Source organism: Oxyura jamaicensis, chromosome 13 (assembly GCF_011077185.1).
Source record: "Oxyura jamaicensis isolate SHBP4307 breed ruddy duck chromosome 13, BPBGC_Ojam_1.0, whole genome shotgun sequence".
NCBI lineage: Eukaryota > Metazoa > Chordata > Aves > Anseriformes > Anatidae > Oxyura > Oxyura jamaicensis.
In genome coordinates this window covers 521,539-547,228 of record NC_048905.1, presented here as the reverse complement: position 1 = coordinate 547,228, position 25,690 = coordinate 521,539, and the positions used below count along the sequence as shown (strand labels likewise).

Here is a 25,690-nt window from a genome sequence, read left to right as displayed (position 1 = left end):
GATAGCCAAAAGATGCTCAGTTTATTGCTAGAAGACAAGTGTTTAAAATTACATCTTAATTGGGGTTTGATTGTGGAAGAGAAAGAAAGACTTCCTGCAGCAAGGCATGCATGAAATCTAAGATGAGAATAAACTGTTACAGATAGGTTCAAATTCTGATAACCTTAGTAGTATTTTTCATTTATAGCAGTCTTTCTTGGAGACTCTCAAATCCTGTGCTTCTTCCAATTTATTCATTGGATTTTCTACTGCAAAATAATAAGGTTAAGTGAACTGTTGCATGCATTCCCTACTTTGTGTTGTCTCAGTCTGCAAAACATCTGTTATTTTTAAATCACATTTAACACTTCTTGAAACTTGCAGTCTACATACACTCACACTTTGACGTTAACTCTGCAGGGTGAGTCTAGTGTATTATAACTGTGTGCCAAGAGAAGTGGAGGGGGGAAAAAAGGTACTCTGAGTTGTGAAAGATTCAGGATGTGATGTGAGGAAGAAGCAGCAGAAGTGTTACCTGGAAAAAGATGTGGTGTGTTTCTCTGTGCTAAGTTCTCTTTCCCTGCTAATTTAATAAATAGGGACCGTTGTTCTTAATTGGCTAGGGAAAGCTTAAGCTCTACGAAAGTACTGGTATTCTCAGCAGTAAAGAAATGTCTGTTACTTGGGGTTGTGGGTTTTACTTTTTTTTTTCTTGGTGAATTTATACCCAGTTTGCAAGATGTTTCTAAAAAATCATCCCCTATTTCTCTTTTGTTGTTTCACGGAAGTGTGAATGGGCTTAGTGGAATGCTAGCATTTAAGGAATTGCTGTAACATTTCTCTGGTATTTGCTTTGTCCCTAAAATGCTGGAAGCAGAGGTCTGATGTGAGTGTGTGTGGTTAAGAGCATAAATTGCACATACTTTCTGATTGACAGGTTATGTTGAATAGTATAGTGTCAAATTTAGCCTCAGAGCACAGCGTTGGATTAGAGGACCTTGTAATATTGCTTCCAACCTAAATTTTTCTGTGATTCTGTAATGCTTCAACTTTTGTATATGATTATAGCTTCTCTTGCATCTCTATCTACATCCAAAACTTTACTGAGTCTTGTTTGTGGTCACTTCTCAAATGCTTTTTGAAAGGCTTACCCGTTCCACATTTCCATGTAGAAAGTAAAAATGGCTGATAAAACTGGACCAGCTTTTAGGGGGTTCTTAGTGTAGGTATAAAACATGTTCCAAGTGCTGCTTAAACTGAACAGACAGACTTTCCAAACCCCTTCTGGCTTTGAGTGAGTACAGAAGTGTGACTTCTGTCCCCTGCCCCTTCTCAAAGCAGTGAACCCTAATCTCCCTGGTATGTAGGGTGGCTGTGGATCGTGTCTCCAACTTCCATTCCCTAAAGTAGCCGTAGTCTACGACTGGTCTTTATTGGACTCCGATGCACTGGATAGAGGCTGAACTGTCATTTCTTCTCACGGTATGCTTTTCTGTATTGAAATTCTGTATTTCTGCCTGAGTTCTGTTTTCTGAGGGCAACTGGACTTGGCTTGAAGTATTGAGAGCCAGAGGATTGTGAGAGCTCAAAGTATGGGGAGCCAGTGAAGTTTTCAATATACTTTAAATGACTTATTTTCTTATTGTTTCTATGGGACTGATGAAACTTGTACATCTTGATGCTGAATTGATTTAAAGTTCCTCCATTAATAAATTACACTCCCTTCCAAGTTTCTTGGGTTTGACTGTTATATGGGTAATCTGGAAGTGTATATTAAGGATACCTTATCATAAAGCTTTGTCATTTTGTAACACATCCAAATATATCAGTAAAGCATCCACTTTGGAATGGAAGCCATGTGTGTAACTAACAGTGACAACAAATGTAAAAATTAAAAGATAACTTGAGTTTCAGTGGACCTTCAGCCTTACAAACATGTCAGTACAATTGCAGTAGTTAGTAGGAAGCCTAAACTTAAAACACATTTTATCTTTAAAGTAAGTTTACTTTTGCATCCTTGATAGAACTCCTGAAGTTACAGAAAAATGAAGGAAGTTCTGAGAATTCACATGTAGATTCTTTCCAGTGAAAAAGTGAAAGGTGCCTTTCCACTTTTGGGGGGAGGGAAGGAGTAATTAAGAACCATCTGAGTACCCTTTGGGCTTGTCAACTTAGAGATTGTTCTGTCTCTACAGAGGATAATTCTTCAAAGTCTGCATCAGCATCCTGACTATATGGACTTCTGTGATCCAGTTTCATGGAAGTTGAAGTCTTTGAAAGGACTTGTAACTTTATGGGGAGGTGTGCTGTAAGTTAATGTAGCCTTTGGTATATTTGCATATTGTTTCTAATCATTAGTTGGCTTCCATTTGTGTAGTGATTGCAGTAGGATGATAGTAGTTAGGATCTGATTTAAGTCATTCCTACCTTGAATACTTCTAAATGACTATCTCGAGATGCTCTTTCAAACTTCTTTCTATGCATACCCTGCTTTTCTCTCTTCCTCTGCCTTGAAAGTGCCCAACACAAGAGCTTGGATGTCAGACAAGTGTTCCTGCTTGAAAAACCCTAAGCTTAATATTGATCACTGAAGTCTTTTCATCACGTAAGCTTCCTATTGGTTTGCTTAGATATGGATTGACATGTACGGTTTCTTAATTTGACATGTCATATCTTTAACCAATTTTTTCTTGGTGCTGAGACTTTGTGATGGTGAGGCAACAGCTTTTCTTGATGACATGCTATTTCCAAGAGAGTCACTTACAGTGCGGTTCTTTGCCATGCTTTTAGTGCTCTAAATAAAATTGTCATTTCCTAGTGTCTTTATCCTAGTCTTATATTGCTTGGGAGGTGAGTAAACCCTTTCAGCTGATCACTTGGCTTATGTGAATGCTTTTTTTGATAAGGTGCCTGCCACTAAAACCAACGTGTTCCGTAACATGCTGTATCACACCAACTAAATCCTATAGAACAAATATGTCACTGCATAATCTTCATCTTGGATACAGATTATTTTCAGGAGTTAGGAAATACTTTGTGTTGAAATAACTACGATCTAATTGCTTATTACACTGGATATTATAATTTAAACCCTCAGTTTGGATAGACGCATGAAACAAATATACTTAGCTCTACCCTTACTTGAGCACAGTATTGTATTTCCAGCATTCAGTCTCTGAGCCTTTATCCATGAGATATAGGAAACTATTGAATCATTTTTTTCTGTAAGGATGATACTGAGCAAATGAGCAATACATTAATAGGTAATCAGAGATTACCATAGCCTGACTTAATGAAAACTCTCATCTTCACCACTATCATTTCAAACAGACTTGACTTAACACAGGAAGTTACTGTATTTTGTTGACATTGACTCAGTGCTTGCAGACAAATATGAAGTACTTCAGAACCCCTTCTGTGGCTCTTCTTGGCAGAACAATGTGCTTTTACAATTCTTTCATTTTTCCTTCGGAGAAGTAAAATTTACTCATTGGAGATTAAAGATGAGAGCATAAGACTTTACATAGTAAAGCAGACACTCTCTGCCCCGAGATGTATTGTTTAGATGTTTATGTATGTGTAGTTGTCAGTTTAGCTGGGATTTGTTCCTTATCTCATGCTTATTTAAAAATACTTTTCAACAGTCCTCTGCTTTGCATACAAACTGTATAGTAATATGTATTCATTGTAGTAATTCTGCTGTAGGATTTAGGTATGAAAGATGTGTTCTTACCTTGCTTGAAGTACCTATATTTATATATCTAGCATCCAAATCTATATGGCTGTAAGTAACAGACTTCTAGGTTTGATATCGAAACCATCTTTTAAATAATTACAGAAGATGCCGTGGCTACATATTAATTAACCTGCATTTAACAAACTCTGGAAATAAAACCTGACTTTGTAAATCATATTTCTATCTCTGCGTACCCTAGCCAATTGATAGCTCTTCTTGGTGTAAAGATCCCCAGACTGTTAGAAGGGGTCTCTTTTTTACCCCATTACTTTTATTATTTAAATATAGTCCCTGCTTCTCCTGTTGCTATTTATTATTTGTCTTTAATGCATATATATGTGTGTGTATATATAGAGTAGAAATATGATTAGATCCTTCTGGTTACTTTTAAACCTCCTTGTATTTTTTTTTTACAATGGGCTCTATCTGTATTTTCTTCTAGAGGTACCTTTTCAGAACAAAAAGAGCCAGGCAGTTTTATGAGGGAGGATGTTTGACACCATGGAAAACTCTTTCTAATTTTGAATATGTATGCAGTAGCAGTGCGGTGCTTTCCAGAAATGCCTTAATTTTGGTTTTAATACCCGTTTCTTATTCTCTTTTTCTAACAGTTCAGTTTCAGAACCCCCATCAAAGAATCCCTTTATTCCATCAAGCTACATTCTAAAATAGAGCTCTAAATATAATATCTGCCTGTACAATGAACAACTGCCGCTTAATGCACAAATTGATTTAAGCAAATAGTAACTGTAGCCCGTCTTTCCAACAACAATCTTTTCTGGACAAAAGTAATGTTGTAGTAAGGACAGGTGATATTCCAAAAAATGTCAGTTGTTAGAACAAGGACAAGGCAATTCCTTGTAGTATTCAAGCATGCGACGTAAGAAATAGGTAGTTATCTCACTGATGTGGCACCTCTTTTAAGAGGTGATCTACTACTCCCTAGTCAGCACTGAATGATGTGTGTATCGATGTGTTATGTTGTGATATACTTGAGTTATGCTGCTTTGATTTTTTAAAACTTTTTTTTTAATTGTAGTCTTTTTAGTTTATTTTCATCTTTGTTAGTAGATGACCCAAATGCTAGCTCTTGCAACTTTTATGTCTGACCTATGTACTTGTGGTACTCATAGGTGTTTCCAATGCGTAGCTGGTGTAACAGAAATCATTATTGTGACTGTATAGAAAGTACTTGTCTTCAAGGTCCAGAGATATGAAAATAGGGCTTGAAATTCACGTTGCATATAGTACATTCAATAAATACTCAACTTCATTATTAGACTAATTAGGTGCTCTGTCGTACCTTGTCTTGAATAGGTTTGTTTTGGTCATGTATTCATTCTGCTCCTTCCAGTAAGGAAATAAGCCATTGTCTGTTTTCTCTGTCATGCTTATTACCTTCTTCTGTCTTTGTACACCGTTCTGTGTCATTTTCTCTTTTCTCTTTCTGCCCTTGTTCTCTTTTTGATTTTCATTTAATTCTTCCAAGTTGCACGACTGGAGAAATTTACCAAGCAGGAATCAACAGTCATGTAAAAACTGAATGTTTAGGGGTGTAACCTGTTATTGGATGGGGCCAAGAAAAGATGCAGTCAGCTGTTGGAAGTAATATTCAGTCTCTGGGCATGCCCAATTTGTCTTGTGTCAAATGAACTATGTCTTTGCTAGTCAAGCAAGTTTTACATATTGACGCACAACTTACACAAATTGTCTTCCTTTACTCTTACATAACTGGTACCAGACAGTAGCTGTGAATGTTCTGTAATCTTAGTTCTTTTTTTTAAGTAGACAGGGTCAGCTCATTCATTAAAACAGTACCTTTTGTGAGACAGGCAATAGCCTCAAAGTTCATACACTAAGCTAACAGTTTTCCCACCTCCTGTAATCTTTATCAGGTGGTGAAAGATGGGATCGAGATCTCTTCGCTGTAAAAGAAACTCAAGTTCTTGATGCAAGTAACACTGAAAATGTTGCTAATTTAATTATCAGCTGATAGGTGTATGTTTGATTTTTTTGTTGCTTAAATCCCACCTGGAGCTCAATAACCTATTCGTAATTCCTTAGTGGAAGGAAAAGTGTTTGTGGCAAAGCAACTTGTTCATGCTTGGTGGACTTTGGGACTTTAGGGAACTTAAAACTTAGTAATGAGTGAGTCCTTGGTGGATTAATGCCGAACTGCAGGCTGGAGAAATCCCTGTGTCTGCCGCTACAGGTTTGTAACTTTGTAGCCCTCTATGGCAGTAGACTGCATTTAATTGTAGCAGTCCTGTCAGGAGGGACATCTGGAGGGGGCCCAACCCTGACAAATAAACTGTTGTGGGGTGGGAGGATATTTTGTGGCAAAGAGCACTCATGGGCAGATGCATAAGGACAGAACAGGGCTTGGATGGCTAGCCTGGCTCTTGCCTCTGGCTCTAGAGTTCAAAGGTAGCAGCAGAACAGGGTCTAGGGGTAGGGGAACAATAGCACTGGTGCTGATACTTTTTAGCTGAAAATTGTCATGGGTACAACTGCTGCTCTTCTTATGATTCAGAAAATGGTTGAGTTGCCCTTGATTAGGTATAATGGAGCGCGAGCTGGATGGGTAACTTAATCTTGGATGGATTGCTGGCTTCAGTAACAATTTTAAGTGTAAAAAGTAGCTTATCAGATATGCAGAAAGGCAGATAACTGAAGATTCTTGCTGGTGACAATGTAAAGAATCTTCTAACACTAGATGACACGTTTCTTCAAAACTTCTTTTGAAAAAGAGAGCATGTAGGCATGTTTATTGCAGGAAACCAGACCAGTATTCAGCATTTATTTTCAGTTGAGAGGCAACCACAGATTGCAAATAAATTTCAGTTCAATCAATTAAGATGCTGCTGCAGTTAAAGAGCTGAAGAGCACTGTGAACTAGCGTTAACCTGAGAACAAATCCTGGGTAAAGGCTTAATTTGCATGTCTTGTGGGATATGAGGTGGGATAAACGCGAATGGTGTGTGTTTGGTGATTTGGAATGGATGATTTAATGTTTAAATTGCAGCCTCATCTGTCATGTTCTTACTGCATCAAGCTAGACCATTAAAATATAACCTCGTGTAAGCCAAACACTTCTGTGTGTATTGGAGCTGGAGTCAGGCAGCGCTTGGGTGCTGAACAGCCTTGTGAGAGCTCTGCTAAGGTTGATACTTCAGATGGCAGATTCTAGTGTAAGATACAAGAAATGTTGAACAGGCTTTTGTAATCCCTTTCTCCCCATTCTAAGGTTTGAAAGACACGTTGAAATATGAATGTATTTATCAGTTGTCTTTTCTCTCTGGAGAAGGCAAATATAATGCTTTGTAAGCATTTTCCCTTAGCATAACCTTTTGCAGAAGGTACTGGTTACCTGTTGAACGGGCCATGTCTGTTAGTACAGGAAAGTTGAACTAACGCCTAAGACTTGCTGGGATTTTTCTATTGTCTTAATCAGTGAGAAGTCTTACATGTCTGTCAAATAGGGCAGCAGAGATCATAGAATACCTAGAGCTGTCTGCAGAAAGGTAGGCAATATCTTAAAATATTGTTTGTGTGCAGAACAGAGGGAAAGGATTTATACAGTACTGAAATTATGAGGGAGGGTAGCTTTGCTGAAAGAAACTCAGTCTACTGGGCTAACAAGCTTTAGGCTGTCATGCATCAGATGGTCAAGTACTAATCTTCTGTGGGTATTTATTGTACATAAAGAATGATAGCGTTCTCTTAAATGCCAGTACTTATGCATTGTGTGTTCAGCTTAAATCTGGAATAAGTTCAGCCTTTTGTGCTATGCCACAAATTGAAGAACTCTGTAGAAGTTATAGAAGATGCCTTCCTCACATAAGTTGACTTAGTATGGAAATTAATCTTGCATAGATTTAGAGTTGATGGGATGACTTGCTGAGTGTTTGCATGCTTGTGTTTTCTAGAAGTATAAGGTTAAATTTTTTAATGCTCCTCTAGGTAATACTTTTTATTAACAGCAATCCCTGAAAGTATAACAAGCATATAAGTGAAGTTACATATTTCATGTTCTCTGCTGACTTGGTTTTGGTATTCTGTCTTTTCAAAATTTACCATAAGGCTTGGTGTAATGCTTCAGTTTTGCCCAGAATTCATGCATTTCAAATGGTGGTTATGTAATGTGGACAGGCTTTCAAATGCTTTTTAGTAAATGCAGCAAAAGATCCCTCAAAACCTTTAATGTTCTTTTGTTCTCTTCAAGGTTTGGGCCCCACGGAATCCCTGTGACCATATTTCCTAAGAGGGAATACAAGGATAAACCCGAAGCCATGCAGCTCCAAAGTAAACCATTCCAAGACGAGGCACAGGTGAAGTGTGAATCTAATGCTGCAGTCCCTGATGACTCTTCTCTCACGCAGCCATCAGAACCAAGCTTAGCTAAAAGCCTATGGACTTCTAAACCACCTCCTCTCTTTCATGAGGGAGCGCCATATCCTCCTCCTTTGTTTATCAGGGACACATATAACCAGTCAATACCTCAGCCTCCACCCCGGAAAATTAAGCGGCCCAAGCGTAAAATGTATAGGGAGGAACCCACTTCTATCATGAATGCTATCAAACTACGACCCCGGCAGGTCTTATGTGATAAGTGCAAAAACAGTGTTGTTGCAGAAAAAAAGGAAATAAAAAAAGGTGGCAATGCAAGTGACTCTTCAAAATATGAGGATAATAAAAAACGAAGAAATGAAAGCGTGACTACTGTGAATAAAAAACTTAAGACTGACCACAAGGTGGATGGAAAAAGCCAAAATGAAAGCCAGAAAAGGAATGCTGTGGTCAAGGTTTCAAATATTGCCCACAGCAGAAGCAGAGTAGTTAAAGTTTCTGCACAAGCAAATACTTCAAAAGCGCAGTTAAATACAAAAAAAGTTCTCCAGAGCAAAAACATGGATCATGCAAAAGCTCGGGAAGTCTTGAAAATGGCCAAAGAAAAGGCACAAAAGAAGCAGAGTGCAACCTCCTCTTCCAAAAATGCACATTCAAAGGTCCACTTCACACGGCGTCTTCAGAACACCAGCTCAGGTTCCCTCCCACCTCGATTGCGTTTAAAGCCACAAAGATATCGGAATGAAGAAAATGACTCTTCTCTCAAGACAGGACTTGAGAAAATACGGAGTGGCAAGATGGCAACTAAGCCGCAGTCTCGCTGCTCCTCCACCCGCTCAGCAGGTGAGGCCCCTTCAGAAAATCAGAGCCCCTCAAAAGGCCCTGAAGAGGCCAGCAGTGAGGTTCAGGACACAAGTGAAGTGCATGTAACTGATCAGGATGAACACCAGACATTGGGCAAGAGAGGCAGCAAAAGCAATATAACGGTTTACATGACCCTTAATCAAAAGAAATCTGACTCTTCCAGTGCATCAGTTTGTAGTAGTGATAGCACAGATGATTTGAAATCTACCAACTCTGAGTGTAGCTCTACTGAAAGCTTTGATTTTCCTCCAGGCAGCATGCATGCACCTTCCTCCTCCTCCTGCTCTTCAAAGGAAGAGAAAAAGCTCAGTAATTCCTTGAAAATGAAAGTCTTTTCCAAAAAAGTCTCTAAGTGTGTTACACCAGATGGCAGGACCATATGTGTAGGGGACATTGTTTGGGCCAAGATTTATGGCTTCCCTTGGTGGCCAGCCCGTATTCTGACCATAACTGTGAGCCGGAAAGATAATGGCCTTTTAGTTCGACAGGAGGCTTGCATATCGTGGTTTGGGTCCCCAACAACATCTATTCTTGGTCTTTCACAACTATCCCCCTTTTTAGAAAACTTCCAGTCGCGCTTTAATAAGAAGAGAAAGGGTCTTTACCGCAAGGCCGTCACAGAGGCAGCTAAGGCTGCTAAGCAGCTGACTCCCGAAGTTCGGGCCCTGCTGACACAGTTTGAAACGTGAACATGGAGAGTAAGGTAGGCAAGAAATCTGGAGGCTCCACAAAATTCATAGCCTAGTTAGAGAACTACCGTGAAGGACTTGCCAAGTCAGGAGTTGCACTCGGTTGAATGCTCTTTTTATACTGAAGTTGTTCCATTTGTAGCGGTTTCTTGAAAGTTAAACAAATTGAACATGCAATCAAAATTAGCCTGAAGTGAGAATTTCAGTATTTTTCAAGTGAGAATTTTTTTTAAAGAAAAAACTCCTCCAACACCCAATGCATAGGAGCCATAGCCTCAGCTGAAAGGCAGCTTATTTGCAGGGAATTTTTTAGTAGTTTCTACCCAGTATGTACCTAGTTGCTGTGTGGCAAAGGGTTAACACAAGGGATGAAAGTAGTAGCTGTGATATTTTATTTTTTTCTTTAGGTGGCCCATCAGGGAAGTGTAGGAATGTAAGCCTTGTCTAAATGGTCTTTAAACATTATTTCAAATACTCTCTAATGTGTTTAGTCTGGCCAGTGCAAATTGGTTTGATGCATACATAAACATTTCAGAGGCATGTGCCAATCCACATAGGCCAGTTTAAATGCCATTAGGAGACTTGCTGAAATTTTTAAGGAAGAAAAATTCATGTAACTAAAGACCAGATTAAATGGGGTTTAATCTTAGTGACCACTTCTTAAACACTCAGCATTTCTATGCACATGGGGGCACAAATATTGACACTTCAGGGTCTGAGAAGCTGAGAGGGATGCCTGTAGCTCTAAGACAAAGCTGAGAAGTTGCTCAGTATTTGGTATCAAGGGCTGTTAATGCTGCATAGGTGTGAATCATAACTTCTGGTCTTTCTTCCTGAAGAAGTCTTTCAGGCCATTTGCCTGGAGTTTTAGATTAAGAGAGGCTTTGTTTTGAATGTGTAAATAATTGATTGCTGAAATTGGTCAGATTTTCTCCTGACTGGTTGTTCCTAAATTCTTAGGATACGTCCTAGTTAATTACACTTTGTGAATTGTCAGATGTGTAATTGTTGCATTTTGGATGTATCTAACTTCTTTTTTTTTTTTAATATTTCCGTTTAAGGTATCTGTTTGCAGGTCAGAAAATAAGAATATGTAATTGTGTAATGCTCTGAAATGTAAAAAAAAAAAAAAAAAAAAAAAACTGTAAATAAAATTGACTAAATCTGAATTATTTGTGTGTGTTTCTCAAAAAGCTTTGAAAAATTCTAGGATGTTAGAGTACTTTATATGTATGCCGTATTTAGAGGACTCCTTTTTTAAAAAGTAAATTGTCCTTTTCCACTCATTTTTAAGGATAACTGCTTGATGTAAAGTACTATTGGTGTACTTCAGTCTTAATTTTGAGATTAAGCAATTATCTCTCCCTTTTTGTTTCAGAATTGGCTCTGTAGAAGGCTTTCTGTAAAGTTGATAGTCCCCACCCCCCCAATTAGATTGTTCCATATATTCAAATAAAGACTGTCACTTGTACAGTGGGGAAATGTTTTCAGTTTTCTCCATCTACCAAAAGCTAAGCAGACCCACTCTCCACTGTTACTTCAGCTTTTCTTGCATGTCTGTTGCTCAATGCGGAACATTTTCATGCAATCAATTGTATGTTTTTTTTCTCTAGTTTTGGTCCTTATCTGACCATAAGAATTGCTCTCTCTTCTTTAACCCACTCCTGTTTGAGCCTTGCAATGTCTCATGAAGAATCTGTCAACGTTCATCCCAAAGCAATTTTCATCCTGTTTTTTCCATAATTGCCCAAGTAGGCAATCATGACAGATGTAAAAACTTAAGCTTAGACTGAAAATTGAGATTTTAAACAGACATGAAAATGGGATAAGGATTTAATCATCAAATCCTTAAAAATCTTTTAAACTTAAGATAAATTTCATATATCCATGATACTGTCTGGTCTTTCCAAAGCATTTGGTTTCTTTTAACCTTTAAAAATTATTCTGTTGTGCCCACAGAAGTACTTGAAGTCCAAAGTGTTGAATACATGGCCATTCAAATTACCTCAGAAGCTCCTGATGAACTGTTAGGTGCTAGTTCAGCTTCCAAATATATCAGCTTTTCCTTGGCATTCTAACAGTTACCAAAAAAAAAAAAAAAAAATCAACAACTGGTCAATGCTTTTTGAATGTGATAAACACACAATAAATTTCATAATGTGGAAAAAAAAAAATCCTGTTTCACTTCTATGTATTCTTTCCTGCAAACAGAAACAGTTACTCTATTTAAGTAAATAAGCTGTACTTTGTTACTAAAGCAGACTGCTTTTTGAAGCCAAGATCCTATACAGCATGGTTTAGGTGTCTATGCTGGTTTCTTGAGGTTCAGAATCTTAAGCAAACCAGTTAAAAGTTAGAGTTGTTCTGAGTTAAGTAGTGGTAAAATCAATATTTACACTGTATTTTTTTTTAAATACTTGGAAGCTTTGTATTCAAGCTTTGTATTCTTTTATTAAAGTTAGCATAGTACTAGAGCATACTTAGTTGAAGTTTGATCAGGTGTTCGCTGCTAAGATTGAAGAGCATGAAGTTTGAGGGGGGTTTCTTTTGATTGCTTTATGTTCAAACAAAACAAAAAGGCGTTTAATGAGTTTGAGTTTTGTAGGTGGTCAGTCTTTTTAAGAAGTCTTTCCTAAGTTTTATAGTGCATACTAAATGTGCAGTACATCATCGCCTCAGACTTAACAGGTTTCAAAACCATCAGAGTATTTTTTTTCTTCACAACACCATGCTACCTTACGTTGAAAATATCCTATTCATGGGTCCATGATCTTTCTTTTCACTCTGAAGTAGCCAAAACTCTAGACATAATAGTTGATAATGGAGAAAATGTTGGGCTTAATGCAAAGTCTGGTTCAGACAGTAAGTCACCTTGATTATAGCAGCATGTATGCTGTGTATAGATTAGCTTTGAAGAGTTACACAGCACTAGGCTTTGTCTTAGCTTTAAACTGCAAAAAGCTGCTTTCTTACATGCCTACCTGATCCCAGCAATGCCCGCAATCTGAGTATGAACTGCTGTTCTTTCTACCATCTCTGAATTAGCTTGACAGTTTAAATGGTTTATCAAATAACTAATGATAGGAGCATGCCTGTATGGTGCCAGCATAGTGCATCTGTGTAATTAAGCCGTGCAACTGTTGCAAGCAGGCTGTGCATTATGAACACAAACAGCAGTATAAAGGCTGACTCTGTAAGTTTTATATCAGCCTAATATACTAAATTGCAGGTGATGCCTTTTAGAATTAAGGAAATTCCTCAGCACAGTTGTTGTATATGCATGGTGTTTCAATTTGGAGAAAAAAACATGATAGGTAGTAATGAGTCTTTAACACAAGCCTACTATTCCTTTGGAAATCTTTAGATAAAATGTTTTGTCAGAGAGTAGTTATGTCAAAACACAAAGATTTCTTTGGGGTGTTAGGAAGTTTGATCATTTCATGAGTAAAGTCGGGAGCAAATGTGAAATGCTTATTTCTCTGGAGTTCTACAGGAAATTGAACAAATATTTGTTATTTTTCTAATCAGAGTTGTAATTTTATGTCAACACTTAAATGAGATAATTATCTCTGATTATACCACTTTTTTCCTCTTAGTGTTATCTTTAGTTTGAAACCTACAGAACTGACATCTACCTCACTAGCAGGGACATTGGGGGTGGGTTTAATTTAAGTCAAATGTGCAAAGCCGAGCAGACTTTTTTTCTCAGCATGTTGTAAAATACTTTTTTGAGAGTGAGAAAGAAGCTTCAAAGTGTGATTAGGTTGAAAAAGTATCAGTGGAAGTGATGAGTTACTTTTTTCACTTCTGGGCTTGTTCCTCATTAACTCTTCTGAAGTTAACTGGTTAACTTTCCCTAGTCTTGAAACTAATGGCAGTTCCTGACATCTATAAGCTTTTGCTGAAGTTGTTAGTGTATAACACAAACACAGTTTTTGAAAGTTAAATCCAAGTAGCTTGTCCTCAGTAGCAGTATCATCTGTCCTCAGGCACGTTCTGTGAGGTACACAGACAGAGCAGTCTTCTTGGCTGAAGAGCTCTGCAAAGAAAGAAGCCAACAATCGATGATTGCCATTTTGGTTCTTCTCTTTCTTACAATTGTATTCTAATAAATTCCTACAAAAACAAGCAAATTCAGCCAGTACAATGGGATCACTGTATGCTAATTTGTAGATTAAGAGTGTGAACTGGAAGAAAAGTACGGTGAGCTTATGACTAAAAGGGTAGTTGACTATTTTTTGCTATAAGCCGTTTGGTAGAAGTGTTGGATATTACTCAGAAACAAACTTGAAAGGGGTCTCACAGCACAGAACTTATAGTGGTTAAGGGCTTAGATGATTTATCTTTCCGTTCTTATTTTCATTTTACTTTTTAATTATATAAATAGAAAGGTCATAGGGAAGCTGAAGGCAAAGAGAGGAACTTGGTATATTGAGTTAGATGTGATACTGTAAGGAGAACTAGGAGAATAGCATTGAGACTAATATGTTATTCTGCAAGAGCAGTAGGAAGGAATAGTTCTCATATTTGAGAGATGTTATAGGACAAAAATTAGTGATGTGTGTCCTTGCCCCACAGCCAACTGTTCAGACTTAACCTCATCTAGAATTTAATTCAAGCTTGTGGAAATGGAGTGGCTTTTTACCAGATTTTGTCAGGTAAGGCTATGCTTATGTGAAGTTGGTTTACTGAGGGGATTTTTTTTTCAAAGAGAAGATATAGTAGGATACCTTTTGGAGATACAGACAGGTTATATTTGGCAATAATATGGTACAATTATCCCTATAGATAAAAATAAGCTATCAATACCAACAGAAGCCTACTTGCATAAATGCCTTAAGGCTTCTGTCATGGCTGTGGTGATGAGGGATCAGCCACATTTAGCAGCAGGGCAGGTAGAGGCCTGCAGTATCACAGCTTTTGTAGTAGCTGCCAAGGTGTCTAAGGCATTAGATCCAAACCTGTGAGATGTGGATTCAGCTTCAAATTATTAATCTGTAGTGGGAAGAACCTCTGCTTTGCGGCCTTGACAGTCGTAATGCTGAGTTCCTACTCAACGGGTATAATACCTCAGTTGCTGTTCTCTGTGACAGCTTGGTATTTTAGTTTAAATAGTTCCCTTAATGTGGTGTTATACTGTATGTTTATAGAATGTGGCCATATAATTGGACAAAATAAGATCTGCTTATAGGATGTTTTTTTTGTTCCCTGCTCATCTTTACCAGCCTTTTTTTTGCACCTGATTTTGTTCGAGCTCATCTTTCTTCAACATCAGTGGTAAGAACTGTTTGTAGTGATTTAGATGGGGTTTTGCAAAATTCTTAGTGTGGCAGTCACTCTTCCCTAAATCAGAAATCTCTGGAGATTGTTTTTTAGTTGTTAAATCTTAGTGGTATCTTGTAGTTATCCTGTGAGTTACTCTTATGTTTCAGGTTTTCTTCAGTAATACCTGGAATATGTATACCGATCCATACTGTAATTTAGCTTTATATATATGTATGTATATAAGCATTATATATATATATATATATTAGCTTTATATATATTTAGCTGAATATTTTATATATATACACGTGTATATAAAAAAACAAATTGTGACACACTTGCCCTTCTGTGAACGCAAGGAAAAACAGCAGTTCCCAGGCTTGGCTGTGGAGACACCGCTTTGCTGTCCATGGTGTCGTGCTTTTTCCCTGCACAGTTTTGTTGCTGGCATCAGATCCAGCAGCTGGGGATAACTCTCAGGTGGACCTGCAGTGCTAGCTGGCTCACTGCCAGTTACTGTTTGTGGAAGGGAACTCAGATCCATGGCTCCATGTACGTATGTATTTTTTCAGGAAAAAGCATTAGTGTGATCTTGGTGTGGAGTAGGATAAGTAGCGGCATGGAAAATAAATGTAATTGATAATACAGGGTCTTCTACATCACCCTCTCAGGTAGTTTTCATATGCACAGTGCAAAAAACTTCTTACCTACCTACCCATGGTTCAAAGGGATAATATTAACAAAACAGGTTGTGGGTGTATGTTGGAGCAGGGAATGAATCAGGATCCCGTTCCGAGTTTAAATTCAGGATCTGCTCTTCCACTGTATGAAGACAAATGGCTCTATGGAATTTGGGCTACATTTGAGAAGTTATTTTCAAAACCAGGACCGTGCACATTTTGAACAACCATAATGCAGTTTCTATGCCAACCATTTTGGCAGAGAAGGGATAAAGGGCTGATGGAACCGAGGATATTGGAAGTCTGCGAATACCTGACGGAAAGGTGCAGAGACAAAAGGGAAATACATTTCTGTTTAATTGCAACCACAACAAGAACTAATAGCTAAAATCACAAGACAGGGAATTAAGATTAGACACTAGAATATTTATTCCAGTTAGAGCAGTGAAATCCTGGATGTTTTTGGGAGAGTTGCATAGTTTCCATAATTACAAGCTTTTAGAAACAATAGGTTAGGCTAACCTCTGTCAGGAGTTGGATAGTTAAATTAATCCTGCGTTTGGGTAGGGGATAGAATCGATCACCTATCCTGGCCCTGTCATAGCTTTGCTTTCTGTACTTTTGTAATTAACAACTCAGATTTAGGAAAGAGAATCTTTGCAGAAACATACAGATAGGGAGTTATCTGCCCTGTGTGTCCTGTTCTCAGTCGTGCAGGACTCACAGTTGGTATAAGCTCCTGAACTGCACTCTATCCCTGCCAAGGGGCCTTTACTATGCAAAATTGTGTTTGGATGACATCATTTATATCATATGCCAACCTTAAATGAGTTGTTTGGTTTTTTTGACCATCTAGGTCAATTTTCATGTTTGCTTACTAATGGTTCTGATGTCAGATATACAATATGAATAAAAAATATTCTTACATGCGCCAGCCATGTACTATGCCTTTGAGATTTGGAAGGCAGGCCGTGTTCCCACCAGCTTGTTACCATCAGCAAGAGACTCAGTGATGGAAACATAGCATAATTCTGGTGGCAGGCTCTGCCCTGATGGCCTCACCTGTCTGTGTTTGAGCAGGTACACGAGGAGGAAGGTACTTGCTTTGTCAGTAAAGCAAGCAGGTACAATTCCAGGCAAATTTTTACTTAAATGCTAGTTTTGCATCCTTTATTTATTTAGTATCATTTAGGATCTTTTTTGTTTGGCTTTAGAAACACTAATATTTAATTGCACTGCTTCAGTGGTTCAGAATTTTAAAACACATGGTGCAAGTATAAAATAAAAATCACTCCCCCCAACCTTTGCTTCCCATAACCCTTTCCACGCACACAGTTTACCTATATTTCTCTATGAGAAAAAGGGAAGTTTTTTTGTTGTTCTTTTGTTTTGCTTTTTCCAGTATATATTGCTGTTAAAATCATAGCTGAATGCTTTGAGCATTGAATATTCTTTGTTGTAGTATTGCATTAGCAATATTTGATTATTGTAAGGAAAAAACAACACTTACCTTGAGATTTTAGAGGCGTTGAGGGCTTTAGGGACCTAATCTCTTCTGATAGGTTTACATACAAAAGCTGGCTTTGGCAGGTTTTTAGAAATTCTTGGTACTGTGTTATGTATTTCAGAGAATTAGGCACATAAACTGAAGAATGGGTTATTGCTCTTGGTTTGCCCTGTAGTTAAGGCCCAGTTGCTGAAAAACATCTTAGCCCGTATGGGAATATGACAGTTCTGCTTTTCTTGTAGTAATTACCTGGAAGAGAAGCCTATTTTAACTCTTCATACCTTCATAACTTTGACTTTGTAAGTGGAATTTTGAATTTGTTGCAGTTAAATAACTTTTGCCCTTTCTTCTGTTACAGAGTTTTGTATGTAGACAGTGCTAGCAAGCTGATGAAGTTGTTTATGTTACTGTAACTATTTAAAATTTGGAGATCCACTTAAAGAACTAAGTATCTTTTCCTTTGAAGTTTTTGATGGGAGATGGTGCTATTTTTATTCTCCTTGTCCTTCCCGGCTGCCTTTTCTCCTTGCTGGCTGGCCTATTGTTTCTCTGCTTTTCCTTTGAAGAGCAAAACAAACACTTTCAAAAGCAGTGCTGCTCTCTGGCCATTAGTGAATGCATTGGCCTTGTGAAAAATTTCATATTAAAAGTCAGTATTTCAGCCATAACTCCCAAGGAAGCGACTGTGTAAAACGGGGTGCAGCAGGGCAGACTTGGGCAACATCAGCAGCACGAGGCCACCAGCTGTGCCCGTGCTTGTCCTGACACACATGCTAACGTTTCTCACTGCCGGTGGTTTTTGTGGTGGCTCCACAGAGTCCAGCAGCTGGACGAAGTGACTTCAGGCCAGACTGCCGGGCACGCTGCCTGTCACAGGGAGGATGGGGTTTCTCTGTCGCTGATCTACCGGCCACCACTGATATGGGGAAGTGAATGAACACAAGTTGATGGGATGGGCGGCTTGCTGCATGCACCAGGGCCGGGGAATGCAGCGGCAGATGAGGAGCCGAGGCAGGCGGCCTGCATGGTGGCTCGCTCTGAGGAGCTGGGGCCGCTTGGTGCTCTGTGGCACCTCGGCTCTTTGTACCTTTGCTCCCTGCATTGCCAGCACATGCACAGTGTGCCACAGGGAAACCGTGAGGATGAGAGAGGTTCCTCTACAATATAGCTGGTGGGGGTAGTAAGAGAAGAAACTGCAAATGTGGGGGGTTATTTTTCAGTCACTAAATCCAAGGAGACTTATTTCATTTATTCATGCCCGAAACCTTTTGTATACAAAACACTGCTATTGATCCAGATAAAAGTAGTTTTGACTGGACAGCCCCTTTGATCAGACACCCCCTAGTCAGTTTATGTACCTTACAGCAATCCCAGCCACAGTTATTCCTCGCTGGTCTGCTAAATCCACACACAGTACTCTTAACACCCACATAATGGCTACAAGACAAAGGATCCATCTCAAAATATTCTGTATTCATGAATTTTCCCAAACATGCAGGTAATAAGTGTATGTTTAGTATGTATTAGAATAGCAGATTCTGCAATAGTTAGGTTTATTGATTTCAATAGAGTATTTCTATATTTTTCATTAACTTTTTTTCCCTGGATCTTTGGCTCCTAATCATAACAGGCTTGTGAGCAGCTGGTCCATTGCTCTTTCACCTTTTATTGTCTCAGATTTCTTCCATACTATAATCTTTTCCACAAAGATTGTACTGCTACTGCCAGAAAGGCTCTGAATTTCAGTTTATAGGCTGAGGAGCCAAATGGGGATAGTTGTTAGAATACTTATAATAAAGTGAAGCAGCATACAGGGAGACTCCAATATACTCTACAACTGAGAGTCATCTGCTTTTAAGTGACTTTAATTACTATAGTAAAGAAATGCTTGGTAGTTTGACTATTGCTAATGAGTTGTACACAATTGTGCACAGTTGTATGTGAAGACACAAAGCCAAAGGAAGATGCAATTTCACCTTTATGTTTTTTACCTGGAAAGGAAAACTGGTGTCTCATCTGCTTCATGTCCTAAAACAGAGAGGAATAGCTGCTGTTTTTCACATTTTAGAAATCAAGACAAATCTAAGACATGGAAGAGAGTGGTGATTAATTGGATTTGACTACCAGCTGTATGGCTGCAATGGCAAGTCATCTGCCTAGCTGTCATGCTTGCTTTCCTTTTTCAGTAAATGTAGTTTTCAACAAATGTGTTTTTTTACTTTCTCTCTAAAACTGGTTTATCACAGGCTTCATTACAAACTGGATGTAAAATGCCATTGATTTTGAATCGACAGTGCCCTAAGTTTGCTTTTTTTTTTTACTCCATTTTTTTTTATTTTTATTTTTTAACTATAAGCAATTGCTTCAATTTTAACTTTAGAGTTACTTCATGCAGCACAATTTTGGAGTATTGCTCCAGCTTTGAGCACCAAAGCCTTCTGTGGGCAGTACAGTGTTTGCATAGGTACATTGCTGGTGTTGACACTTTGTTTTGCTGTCTGCTAGGTTGTTTGCAAAATGATGTGTTATTTCCTGTGGAGGTAAACTCTGCTGGTAAGGTCTAGTTGAAGCACATGAAGTTACTATCAGATTTTTTTTTAGTATCTTTTCATGGTATGGTGTTTTCTGGGCAGCAAAAGTAGTCTACTTGGTAAGAATTCAGGCAGACACGGAGGTTACTTTTTTTTTTTTTTTTCCCTCTTTAAAACGTCACAATATCTCTACTTCCATTGACCAGATTTTGTCTACCATAGATCTCAATGACTGGCAGCATTTTACATCACCCTGAGTCCTGCTGCTCCCTTGCAGTGTCTGACAGCCCGCTGCGGATTCAGGTGGGAGCTGTCCGTGGCAGGGGCAGGGCTGTCTGCTCCCTTCCCTGCCCTGAGGGAAGGGCACGTTTGCCAGGAGGCACTGGCTGGGCCAGAGGTGGTGAGCTGCTGGTTATTTTATTACCCTCTTCTATTTGAACACCTCAGATATAGCTGTTCCCCCTGACTTGCCTTGATGTCAGGATGTATGTGCATGTTCTTGAAAACAACCATGCTGTTTCTCTTAAGACTTGCATTAAGTGATCAGATTAAATAATGTGGCAGGCATAATATAAAGGTAAAAAAAGAATAATTTAAAAATAAGATTTTGTCTAAAACCAGCCATCATCAAACATTATTGTTATGTGGATCACATCTTAGTAAGAACTACCTTGTGGCAGTTCATCTGCTGTTTATGATTATAGGCACTGCTGATGTGTAAAAGTAATATTAGAAAAGAAGTTAGTAACTTTTTAGTCTCTTTAAAAGGAAGTTTAATAGCTAAAAGAAGGAAAATAATTGAAAACATGAGCAGGAAGACCTTGGTGGAAAAACTTGGTTGACATATGGACTGTAGTTAGCAAGCCACTGTTCTAGGAAAATGAAGCTTGTTTTCTTTTATCTTTTTTTCCCGTGTTCTTTCCAACCCCAGATCTGAGGGAGAACCCGTATTTAGGGAAACACTTAACATGCATGCTTAACTTGAAATGCGTGCCTAACTCCATTAGGAAATACAAAGCATGTGTTTAAAGCCAAGCAAATACTCAACAACGCTGTGAATTCTAGTCCAAGTATGTACTTACTGCTTGGATTTGATGTGGCCGTGTGCATGTGCCTTGTATCTCTTGAGATGGAGAGAAAATGGGGCAGTGAGGAGAATCTACAGTTGCTGTAAACAGAGCTTGGTTTACATGAAGAAGTCATGATTTTTACTCTAATACAGTAATGTAAAAAGGTGCGATCTAGTACTACATCATTGCATTAGGTCTGGGATTAGATAGTGGATATGCACTGGTTTTGGTTTCTGTAAGCTGAGATTTGGTGGCGGTACACAGGAGGCATTATCACGTGTGGATCTGCAAAGCATTGCAACCACATCGATCACTAGGTTGGTACACGAAGTGTCAAAACCAAAACTGCCTGTCCTCAGAAGGAGGGAACACCACTGTAAAGTTAGCTCTTTGTTTCCTCGGACGTCGCTGTAGCTGTGCGCTCGCTCAGATAACCAGATTCCTGTCTTGCCTTGTCCCTTCATAGACCACAGATGTTTGCGGGCTAGGAGTTGCGTCCCTGAGGCTCGAGCTGGGGAGCACAGGCGCTTGGACACACTGGCTGGACTGTCATCCAACTTTTTGTAGGATTTTTGATATTTCTCAGTAGCATTTGGTTCTCTGACATACTGTAAAGTACTTCTTTTTCAAGACTTCATGGATACATGGTACTAATTTAATGTTAATCTCATTTTGGAGAATTTTGTATTGGCTGTATGCTTGAAGGCCCAGTATTGGTTGTTCTGCAGCCTGGGCACTGCGGTGTTTAGTTCCCTGCACCAGCAGAAGTCCTGTTGAATATGGGGGGACTTTGTCTGGCATCCTTCTCTTTACAGAATGGCTCTGCAGGTTTATTTCATGCATCTCGGAATGGAACACACTTAAAATAGGTTTAATTCTGTATCAGTTCTGAGTATTGTACCCAAATGATCTATTGTGTATTAAAATGAATGCCTACATGTTTGCTGTCATAAGTATAGCACCTAGGTGCATCTTTGCCTGGCCCAGTTACATTTTGTAATTAGTCCTTGTTTTTTCTGTATCAGCTTTCCCAAAATTTCATTCCTATTTGAGTTATATCTCATTGCATACGATGTGTTCTCTGTTGTCCTTTTGTGGCATAATGAGTAACTGAGCAGTTGACAAATTCCACATTTATCTCCTGTTATCTTCCCTGCCTCCTCTAGAGTAAGGCCTGTTTTCATAAATTCTTCTCTTTTGCTTCTCATTTTATATATATTTCTTTTGGATATTATTTGGGGGAGTTGTCTGTTCAGAATTGTCTGTTCAGAAAGAACTTTAGGATTTTCTCATCCACAGTATGAGTTTCAGCCGGATTATTCAGAATGCCATTGCCAGTACTGCAAAATGTGCATATGCATCTAAAATAGCTCCAGCAGTCTGAAGCTGAGCATAGTGGTAGAAGGAGCCAACACGGCTGGCTGGGTCCTGTTGGAACCTCTTTTGTTCTCCTGTGTATTTTTTGAACAAAGGGGTTGGACCAGAATACCTCTAAGAGGCCTCTTCCAACTTCAGTATTATTTTTTTAGAGATCTGTTTTCTCCACCACACAAGTCAGTGCAGACTGTATTAATTCTCTACTGCCCTGGTGGTCTCATGCAGAAGCTGTTACTTGGACTGCTTCTCCTGCCTTACCACTTTGCTTGGGTTCTGTGGAGCAAGTGGGAGAACATAAGCAACACGGTGAGCAGCTTTATTCTTTCGTGCTCCCATGCATTCCTTAGGTCTCACGTTCAGAGTGGCATTACAGCGTCAGTTTTAGTTTTATTCTGTCAACTATACATCATTGTATAGCTTTTGTGTATTAATTTCCTTCCCTTGTTAACAACCTCGAAACATCTTTAAAAATACAAGTTCTCTCTTGATGCTGAAACGGGGTGAGACGTAATGGACTGGTACGGTAACTTCTCTTAAAACTCCGGTCAACTGAGGAGTTTGTTCACTTGTGTATGTCTTATGATAACATAAATATATTTTTTTGTCTTCTGCACACAAGGCACAAAGCTGAGCAGGCGAACCGGTAACTTCTCTGGCCACCTCAGATTTTATTTACCTACTTTTGCAATATATTCTGGAAGGCATTTAACCGTTTTCCCTTTCTCTCCCCTTTTCAGCTCAGAGACACTAGTCAACTGCTGTTTTTATGGAACCTCACTACACTGCCACGAAGAGCACCAGCTCATCAGGACTGAAAGAAATCTGAGACTGAATTGTCCTATTTTTCCTCTGAAATCTTCACCAAGTAGTAAACATTTTTTGAAGGGGAAAGGGGGGTAAATATGTTAAAGCACCCCCTAGCACCCAGTTAGGGCACCTGTTCCTAATATACATTTTCTTTAAAATTTAAAAAGATGTTAGGAAATATTTTATAAAACTTTTTTGCAATAAATGACGCATGAAATTATTGAAGACTATAAGACACTTACATGCAAGGAACCACTTGAATTATTAGTATGAAGAATCACTGCAAATAACTGTTGTTTTTTTTTTTTGTAATGTGACAGTCACGTTTGTATGTTTTGATAGGTGCCAGTGATGGAGCCAATTGCCTGGGAAGTTGACTGTAACTTTTGAACTTTTATTTGAATTCTTAACTTTAGCATTGCAATTTTCCATTCTATGAGGCTTAGTTAGTATTTAGTGCAGGTGTTAGCAGAGCTGTGACCTGTGATCAAAAGCATGTCCAAAACCAATTGTATTGTAAAATATGAACAGTCCTGCTATATGAGACCAATGTTTCCCATAGAGGTGATGGAAAGGACAGTGACCACAAACTCCATGTATCTCTGTATTATGGGAAAGCTCCTTCTGTGTGAATATGGTTGCATTTTATTTATGCTATTGTAACAGGGAATTGAGGATTGTGAAAAACGTTAAGAAGGGCTACAACAGAGAGTAGTGTTTTGCTTATGATACTGTAAAAAGATGGGAGTTGTGAATGGAGTGTGATTAAATGGAATGGCATTTCTATTTCTAATCATGGGTTAATTTTTCCTTTTGACAAAAATATTTTTCAGATAGGTAACCAGAGCAAAGGTTTTATTAGTGTTTCTGATGGTTGTTGATCTCAGTTACATTGACTTGTTTGAATAGCTGTAAATCAAAAAAAAACAAAAACAAAAACAACCAAACCCAGTGGGTTTTATCCATTTTATTCCCCTCCCCAAAAAGGTGTTTGCTAAGACTTACTTCAGTGGAGCTTGTGAATGCTGGACACGCTGCTGAAATATTGAGTTATTAAATATTAATTTATTTGTCACTGATTATTTGACATTGTGTGCACACTTTCTCAGCAGTATCATTTATTACAATGCTCTTAACTGGGGATTTATTATATAACCTGCGAAAATATTTGTTTTGAAGTGAAAATGTGCGCATAATCTACTCAAAGACAAATTTTTATTTCTAGAGAACTGAAAAGACTTGTATTAAACTCTTTTCTTCCTTAGTATCCTGATTCAATTGGAGAAAATAGTGTCTTTGTCCAGATCATTTAAAAAGAAAGATACCTTTCCGAGAAGCATTGGTATCAGCACAAAGACAGTTTCACAGCCTTCAAGTATGGCGCCTGAATTAAGTAACACTGAATTTGAAGTGAGGACAACTCCACTGTTTGGCTTTGGTGTTGGCAATAGGTTTAAACTTGTTAAGCAGTCGGGGAAGAGGGAAGTGAGAGGTGAGGACAGTCCTCCAGATCCAGGAAAGGTGTATCAGTCTCGCACACACACTGAGCCAGGTCATGCTTAGTGTTTGCTCAATTCCTTTTTTTAAGAGGTAATTTATTTATAAAGCCGGAAATTGAATACTACTGCCTACTTTTTAACAAATAGCGGTATAATGCTATGCAGTAGGTTCAAATTGTACCATTTTTCATAAAAAAATATGACTTTTTAAAATTTCAGATTAATATTTTACAGTGCTCTTCCTTTTCACCGGTCAGAAGAGGATCAGTGGTTTGGTCCTGTTTGTGGCCTCAGATTTAACTAGAATTTAGAAAAATGAAGATATCTGATTTGGTGAAAGGGGAAGCAGTTTGGTACAGAGTATGTGCTAGCCTTTCACCCTCTAGTCACTAAACCCTGATTGTATTGATAATGTACAAGGGTCTTGGCCTATTAAATAACATTTTAATACACACACACACACACACACAAAACCCACAACCAAACAAAAGAGAAGCCACCAAACAACATGGCACAAAACAGTTTCTGCTCAGGAAAAAGGCCCAAGACTGTAATAGCAGGGTTATTGCACATTGGATTGAAAACTGATTGATGTTGTAAGTAGAAGCCAGTAGTGCCTGCCTGTGTGACATCTGACTCTTAAGCAGTGCTCTTATTTCCTCATCGTCATGAGCGCTTGTGCACAGCAGCTGAAATACAGAGAAAAACAAAAACATTCAAGAGTGATGCAGGTCTCTGCATTGGATAATATGGGTATATAAGCAAATAGCATAAAAATAGACAAGGTAGCTAATTGTACTTGCGTTTGTTTTTGCAGAAAGTATTGCAGCCATTTTGTTTGAAACCAGATTTTCATTTTGAAATGAAATTGTCAGGGATATTCTAATGATAGATAATTACAGTAATGTATTGCTTTTCACTTTTTTTGCTTTAGTTGCTTAATATTTAAGCTTTGCTCCGTGCAACCTTCTTGTCTGTATATTGAATGGTCACTATGCCTCTTTCATTTTGTAGACTTGAATGAGGAAAATATGATTCATCCTTTAAGGTTTGCTGAGAAGTAAATGATAAAGAATGTTGTGTAACATTTATTCAAATAAAGCCTTGATTTTTTTCAGTGCTCTTTTAAAGGGAAATAATGTTGAATAATGTTTTGATGTCTTAGCTTCCTTGTTTTATTAGTCCTTGACTCAAAAGCCTTTGATTTCTGTTTTTTATTCTTTCTTTTTTTTTTTCTTCTTTTCCCTGAATTAAACAAAGATTAAAATGAGCTTACTAGTCCACTGCTGGAACTGAATCACCTGGACAAATCTCTATCCAAGGTTACATTTCACCA

At 38.4% G+C, this 25,690-nt stretch overlaps 1 protein-coding gene across 4 annotated transcripts in view; it reads left to right on the top strand.

The window, feature by feature from the left end:
• Positions 1-25,690, top strand: part of PWWP2A (PWWP domain containing 2A) — a 38,470-nt gene that overhangs the window by 4,279 nt on the left and 8,501 nt on the right. The window contains exons 2-4 of one of the 4 annotated variants that reach the window (XM_035338614.1): positions 2,175-2,287; positions 7,941-8,908; positions 22,786-25,484. In XM_035338614.1, coding sequence (XP_035194505.1) covers positions 2,214-2,287; positions 7,941-8,908; positions 22,786-22,799 — 1,056 coding nt within the window. In that variant the 5' untranslated portion in view covers positions 2,175-2,213 and the 3' untranslated portion in view covers positions 22,800-25,484. Of the gene's footprint in view, positions 1-2,174; positions 2,288-7,940; positions 11,704-22,785; positions 25,485-25,690 lie in introns of those variants that run through there. The other 3 variants (XR_004754373.1, XM_035338613.1, XM_035338612.1) reach the window with 3 other exon arrangements.